The sequence below is a fragment of the Corticium candelabrum genome, chromosome 13 (assembly GCF_963422355.1).
Source record: "Corticium candelabrum chromosome 13, ooCorCand1.1, whole genome shotgun sequence".
NCBI classification, from domain to species: domain Eukaryota; kingdom Metazoa; phylum Porifera; class Homoscleromorpha; order Homosclerophorida; family Plakinidae; genus Corticium; species Corticium candelabrum.
In genome coordinates this window covers 7,379,069-7,386,645 of record NC_085097.1, presented here as the reverse complement: position 1 = coordinate 7,386,645, position 7,577 = coordinate 7,379,069, and the positions used below count along the sequence as shown (strand labels likewise).

Genomic DNA, 7,577 nt, shown 5'->3' with positions numbered 1-7,577 from the left:
CCCTAGAAATCCATTTACGAGTGTCACTGAAAATGACCTTGAAACCTGCTCACCAACATACCATAATTATACAGTGAATTTTCAAATCAAGGCAATTAATATATTCATCTGCTTCATCAGATATGTCTGCATCGTTGTCATCTAAGGTGTCGTTGCTATGTGAGCCACCAACTTGTGTTGTGACAAACAATAACGACCAAGTCTAAAGTCGTGTGGATGGAAGGTCTAAAACTTGCTAAAGCTGAGTTCTCTGAATTTTCACCTAAACTTTGTTTTTCTCAAAAATCTGTCTTGTGTTTCTTGACTGCATGGATGACACTTCATTACACAGTTACTAAGATGTGGAACTGGAAATTAGTTTTAGTTTTCTGAGACTGTGTACTCACAGGAGCCTTATGCATCCGAACAACTGGACACGCGCATCGTTTGAGGCAGTTAATGGGTACTCTGAGTCCTGGCCCATGTACACCCTTGTGTGTGTGTGTGTGGTGTGTGTGTGTGTGTGGTGTGTGTGTGTGTGTGTGTGTGTGTGTGTGTGTGTGTGTGTGTGTGTGTGTGTGTGTGTGTGTGTGTGTGTGTGTGTGTGTGTCTACTTACTAGACTCGTACCCAGTGTTGTGGAGTATGCACAACGAGAAGATATGAGTCTATCTACTTAGCTGTGTGAGTACGTGTACATGTGCTTGCATTCCTTTTTGCTCTTTTGCTGTTTTGAATTTCAGTGTTTCAAAACAACTATTAATGCAATGACAGATTAAGTTTTTACTAATAGATATCAATGTGTTCTGTTTATCTTAATACAATTTATTACAACAAGTAATTATTGTGAAATGTGATGAATTGGTAAGTGCATGAGGATAGTAGAGGAATTGGTGATGTGTGTTGTGTGTTAGTGTAGTGTGACATGAGAGTGACTGTTTAACTAACTAGTGTCTTTTCTCTTATATCACAGAAAGCGGTGAGTGTGTGACAGTTGAGTGTTGGTGTTGTTTTGTCTCACACTGTTTCTCATGTTTCTCTTGCTCTCATTTATTCCATCATTGACTGGATGAACATCAGGCGGTGAGTACATGACTGTATGTGTGTGTAATAGTAAACAATGCATCTATTGAATGAATTAAAGTAATGTGTATTGAGAGTAGTGTTTGTCTGTGTTGTTTGCTACATGTGTGCAGGGGTGTATTTAGTCTCTTTATGTACATAGTTCCCGGCTGCGACAAGCTTAATTAAGTTAAGATGTGGCCTTGCTTATTCTCATTCTTATTTTCCATATTGATTTTAAAGCACAAAAAAGCCTAGAAATCCGTTTGTGATTGTTGAGGGAAAAGACCTTGAAACCTGCTCACCAGCATACCATAACTATACAGTGAATTTTTTTAAATCAAGGCAATTAATATTCATCTACCTCATCAGATATGTTTGCATTGTTGTCATTGACAATGTTGTTGTTATGTGTGCCAACAACTTGTGTTGTGACAAATAATGCCTCGAGTGACGACCAAGTCTAAAGTTGTGTGGATGGAAGGTCTAAAACTTGGCAAAGCTGAGTTCTCTGAATGTGCACCTAAAGTTTGTTTCTATTGTTTTTCTCCAAACATCTGTCTTGTGTGTCTTGACTGCATGGATGACACTTCATTACACAGTTACTAAGATATGGAACTGGAAATTACTTTTTAGTGCATTCACAGCTGCCCTAGGCATCCAATCAACTGGAGACGCCCATCGTTTGGGGCAGTTGCTGGTATGCTGAATACTGGCCCATGTACACCTCTGTGTGTGTGTGTGTGTGTGTGTGTGTGTGTGTGTGTGTGTGTGTGTGTGTGTGCGTGCGTGTGTGTGATGTTTGGTTCGGTAACTCAGTTTGTTAGAGAGTCACCTTATGGAAGTGTTACATCGGGGACCTTGCAGGGTTGCATTTTCAAATCACAGTGATGGCGAGCTATGGCTTAACTTCCTTGTACAAGAAACTTTTACTCAATTGCCTCTCTCGACTCAGGAGCATAAATTAGTATCTAGTCTTTGACTGACTGGGGTGGCAAAGGCCTCCGACTGTGACGAAGTCCATCAGCCACTGGGGTCCGGGTGGGACTTCGGGTGCCCACACCACAGTTGGTGTCACAGTCTGTGATCCTACGAGCACCTGGCTCCAGGAGATGGCTTAGCATGGCCCATAGCTTCTGCTTATCTGGCTGGGAGGCACTACCGTTTAACGGCAGCTACTTATCCATTTGTTACTCTGTGTGTGTGTGTGTGTGTGTGTGTGTGTGTGTGTGTGTGTGTGTGTGTGTGTGTGTGTTGTGTGTGTGTGTGGCGCTGTAGCTCAGTTGGTTAGAGAATTGCGTTTGGACAATGGAGACATCTGGGACATTGAGGCCGTATGTTCGTGGACGAGTACAGACGTAATTTCCTTAGGCAACAAATTCACACACAATTGCTTCTCTCGACTCAGGAGTATATATGAGTACCTGGTTTATGCCTGAGGGTGGTAAAGGCTCCCAAATGTGACAAATTTTGCCAGCCACTTTGAGCTCCTAGTGGGGTTTCGTCTGCTCACACTGCAGTTGGCGTCACAGTTGGTGCTTTTGCTAGTACCTGGCCACGTTCTAGGAGATTGCATAGCATGGCCCATTGCTACTGCGTAGTGCACAGGAACTCAGCCATCTGCATGGGGGTGTGTGTAAGTGTGGTGCGATCGCTCAGTTGGTTAGGGAGTTATCTTATAGAGTGTTTACATCCAGGACCTTGCAGGGTTTCAGGTTCAAGTCACAGTGATGGCAAGCTATGGCATAATTTTCTTAGGCAAGAAACTTACACATAATCGCCTCTCTTGACTCAGGAGTATAAATGAGTGCCTGGTCTTTGACTGGGGTTGCAAGGGCCCCCCACTGCGACAAAGTCCATCAGCCGCTGGGGTCCTGGTTGTTTGGGTGCCCACACCACAGTTGGTGTCGCAGTCGGTGCTCTTGCGAGTACTTGGCCAAGCTCCAGGAGATTGTTTAGCACTGCCCATAGCTCCTGTGTAGTGCACAGGAACCCAGCCATCTGGCTGAGGGCGTAACCGTAACAAACGGCAGCTCCTTATCCATTTGTGTGTGTGTGTGTGTGTGTGTGTGTGTGTGTGTGTGTGTGTGTGCGTGTGGTGCGATAGCTCAGTTGGTTACAGAGTTGTCTTATGGAGTGTATACATCCAGGACCTTGCAGGATTTCAGGTTTAAGTCGATTGCGAGCTATGGCATAATTTCCTTTGGCAAGAAACTTTCGCTCAATTGTCTCTCTCGACTCAGGAGTATAAATGAGTATCTGGTTTTTGACTGGGGTGGCAAAGGCCGCTAGTACGACAAAGTCCATCAGCCACTGGGGTCCGTGTGGGACTTCGGGTGCCCACACTACAGTTGGTGTCGCAGTCGATGTTCCTGCGAGCACCTGGCCAGGCTCACTCATAGCTTCTGCTTATCTGGCTAGGGACATTACCGTTTAATGGCAGCTCCTTATCTATTTGCTATTGTGTGTGTGTGTGTGTGTGTGTGTGTGTGTGTGTGTGTGTGTGTGTGTGTGTGTGTGTGTGTGTGTGTGTGTGTGTGTGTGTGTGTGTGTGTGTGTGTGTACTTACTAGACTTGTACCCAGTTCTCTCCTCGTGCACACTCCAAGTGTTGTAGCATGCGCTTTTTGTTCTAAAACACGTGGAGTGCAAGCAAGAAGAGGATTGGGTACGAGTCTACCTACACTTACCTGTGTGAGCACTTGTACATGTGTTTGCATGCCTTTTTCCTCTTTTGTGGTTTTGAATTTCAGTTTTTCAAAACAACTAGATGCAATGACTAATTAAGGTTTTGGTGGTTACTGCAATACAAATGTGGCTTGTAAGAAATGAGATTGTTAATTAATTAAGGGTGTGGAGAAGTTGGCATGTTTAACTAATAGATGTCAATGTGATGAATTGGTAAGTGCATGAGGATAGTAGAGGAATTGGTGATGTGTCTTGCGTGTTAGTGTAGTGTGACATGAGAGTGACTGTTTAACTAACTAGTGTCTTTCTCTTATATCACAGAGAAGGGTGAGTGTGTGACAGTTGAGTGTTGGTGTTGTGTTGTCTCACACTGTTTCTCGTGTTTCTCTTGCTCTCATTTATTCCATCATTCACTGAATGAACATCATTAGGTGAGTACATCACTGTATGTGTGTGTAATAGTAAACAATGCATCTATTGAATTGAAATAAAACATCAAGTCTGGAGATCATCAACTAATGTACATTTGGGTACTCAGTTGGCCAGTCACCACTAAAGGTTTTGAAAGTTTAACAGACACTAAAGCTACAGTCGTTTCGTACATGACATCAAGTTTATTGTTATATTATAGTGAATAATTTCTAGATATTACTAGCAGTAGTAATAGTCCTATGCAGCACTCTAGCTGGTGATTGCTTTCTTGTTGTAGCCAATAGTTCAACGTCAAGTTAATCAGCCTCAGTCTTCAGGTTCACTTCAGTTAGCAAAACAGGCAAGTCAGCAACTACAGCAACTTGTTGGTCAAATGGAGAAAGAACAAAGAGAGACAAAGTCAAAACTAGATGAAGAGATTGCTGAGAAAAGGCAGCTGAGTCAGGAAGTAGGCCGTGCTCAAGCACAACGTCTAAATGCTGAAAAGGCTCTTGAAGAGAAGGAAAAACAACTCAGTCAATATTGGAAAATCCTGGAAATTCGGCAAAATGAATTACAACTTGATGGCAATAAATTGGGATCTGGATCATATGGAGGTGAGATAAATCATTCATAGATGTCATTGAATTTGTAGGCAGTATATACTTTATAGGGAACCAGGGGCACATAGCCACATCCCCTAGAAATTTCTTAGTTGTAACTGGGCTGTATTGCAAGGGATAGCTGTCTTCTACTGATGTTGTTGTAGTTAGAATTCACTGTTTTACTTTGCTGTATTACATGTATGCCTAATTGAATATGTTTGGCCTAATTGCTGTTTAGTGTGACACTCTCGGAGGTAAATTTGGGCCCCCAACTGAAACTAGATTGTTATGCACATTTGCATGAAGTTATAAGCTACCATGTGTATTCTCTTTTGTAGTTGTTCAAGTGGGTCACTGGTGTGATGTCCCTGTTGCCGTTAAAACGTTTCATGAGAATCTGAGGCTTCCTCAACTGGCACCAGTTTTCAAGAAAGAACTGACCGTCTGCAGTCAGTTGCATCATCCCAACCTCGTCCCTATCTATGGTGGTGTGATGAAGAATGAAATTCCCATCCAAATTGTGATGGAGCTTCTTCAAGGCTCACTTAGTGATCTAATGAAGGCAGCACATGCTTCAAAGAGCTACCATTGCTATCTGTCATTCCGAGAGCAGATCGACGTAGCTACAGATACTACTGCTGCCATTACGTATATGCATCGCCTCCGTCCTCAGGCTTATGTTCATTGTGATATCCGTACTACCAATGTAATGATCACTCGTGATATGGTAGCTAAAGTGGGTGATCTTGGTGCAAGTCACATGATCAACAGTAGCAAGTCTCTAGGTGCTCTGAGTCCTGAATATTGTGCACCTGAGAAAGTTCCTCGCAGTGATGGTAGCTCAACTCGCAGCACACGAGAGTCTGATGTTTACAGTCTGGGTGTGACCCTGACTGAGTTGTTTACGGGTCTGTCACCAATTCCTGCAGAGAGGCAAAATCAAATACGAAAGATTAAAAATCCTGATCTGTTGGATATGTGCTTGCAAATGACACATGATAGACCTGCTGAACGACCAACTGCTGAGATGGCTTTCACCATTCTGATCAACCAAAAGTCAGTTGATTTATACAGATCAATTGGAGGAAGAAGGACTGTTAAAGGAAACTTGGAAGGCGAGGATATGTATCTTGTTGATTTCATGCATTCCTAACGTGAAAAAACGTGAAAATGGAGGCAACTACAGAATTGGACTGCTGCTCTAACAAGCATTACTAGGGCAAGGGAGGGAGGGAAGGAATGACGTACATGTGTTTGTGGGATATTGTCGTTATATTTTCTTAACTGTCTGCTTTTAGTCGTTGCTTTGTATGTGTAGTTGTAAGCTGGAAATGCCTTTGTAGCACAATACTGTATGCGATGGCCAGCAAATATCACAATTGATTGCATTTTTACAGCCACTAATGACTGCTGAGTAAACAAACTTTGAACTTGCTGAAAGTCAATCACACACTTTGGTGACAAATCTTGTTCAGATGTGAACACTTCAATGTACTTCACAAGTTCTACTACATTTCCAACCACCATTAACACTGTTTAGTAAAGCAGTCTGACTGTACCCACAGCCCGTGTGTTTGTGCAAGGAAAACAAAAACTGCTCAACAGCTCTTGCTTCATGTACAAGTAGACATATGTACTTGTAATAGACCCTCCATTAACCATGCACTCTAAATTCTACATTAAAACAAAATCAACATAACACATCTGGCAACCATTCCCACTACTTCACATAAGTATATCAGCCAGCCAGAATTCTGTTATGAGAATGCGAAGAGGACATAATCATACGAAATCTAGTGATGCTCAAAGTGAATGGTAAAGCAGCAAGCATAACTTATATCATGCATGGAAAATGGTAAGATTTCTGATAACTGTATGTGTCCTTGGTGTGTACTATAACTGTATCCTAATATTACCTGACAACAGACACTAATCCTTCTATATTCACCTCACTCTATCACCTTCAATGGTATGTCATCTCACAACAGTCACACTCGAATTGCTTTCTTACTGATACTTTGTTTACGTCGTTTTGGTTGACTGTCCTTCAGTTCTGAGTCATGAGTACAATCAGCTGGAGGTGGCTACAACACAAAACGTAATACTATTATAGTAACGATGGTGGGACACAATGTACATATATAGTTGGTTACTCACTGCTCCCATTCTTTCTAAAGCTCTCTTTGCCAGACGTTTGGAGTACAAACGTTTATCCGGAGAGGTGGTGCTCTCTTCATGATGAAAGCTGTTTTCCTAGTAGAACAGAAGATGAGAGATCAAATATTAACCACTTTGTGCCACAACATTGAGGCTACTGTTTCTACATTAGACGTGGAATTACTTGGTTAAATATCTAGATAGACATTTTGTGACAATCCATCACAACCCCAAAATGATCATCAGTGCATGTTCTATATTAGTACAACCAGTTGTTGATTGGCAATGGTCAATTAACATTTTATGACCACATGTTGTGAGGATGTTTAGTCAGACAAATTATACATAAGCTAGACTACACACACACACACACACACACACACACACACACACACACACACACACACACACACACACACACACACACACACACACACACACACACACACACACACACACACACACACACACACACACACACACACAGCCTTGACTCATATTTGATCAGTACAATATCACTGTTCTACACATTCACAACTAAAAGTGATTTTTAAACTACAAACAGCATAAACAATTCTAGAATTTCAAATCCTTAAATTCAACCTTCATCGTGTATTTAGTATAGTTGGAAGTTACAACAAGAAAACCAAAATCAAAGAGGCAAAGTATACACTCAC

At 42.0% G+C, this 7,577-nt stretch overlaps 2 protein-coding genes across 3 annotated transcripts in view; one reads left to right on the top strand and one right to left on the bottom strand.

The window, feature by feature from the left end:
* The first annotated feature begins 995 nt into the window (after window positions 1-995).
* Window positions 996-6,145, top strand: LOC134188992 (uncharacterized). Its single transcript, XM_062657214.1, has 4 exons — window positions 996-1,061; window positions 4,049-4,158; window positions 4,437-4,755; window positions 5,082-6,145. Exons 3-4 carry the CDS (start codon window positions 4,533-4,535, stop codon window positions 5,894-5,896), a joined length of 1,038 nt encoding a protein of 345 aa, XP_062513198.1. The 5' UTR covers window positions 996-1,061; window positions 4,049-4,158; window positions 4,437-4,532; the 3' UTR covers window positions 5,897-6,145.
* A 210-nt stretch (window positions 6,146-6,355) lies between these two features.
* LOC134189164 (uncharacterized) overlaps window positions 6,356-7,577 on the bottom strand; it is a 4,647-nt gene continuing 3,425 nt past the window's right edge. For both annotated transcript variants that reach the window (XR_009971453.1, XM_062657401.1), the window contains exons 5-6: window positions 6,901-6,996; window positions 6,356-6,827 (exon numbers count right to left, since the gene is read on the bottom strand). Coding sequence is in view for 1 of the 2 variants with exons in the window: in XM_062657401.1 (XP_062513385.1) it covers window positions 6,732-6,827; window positions 6,901-6,996 (192 nt within the window). In the remaining variant the exon portion in view is untranslated. The remainder of the gene's footprint in view (window positions 6,828-6,900; window positions 6,997-7,577) is intronic.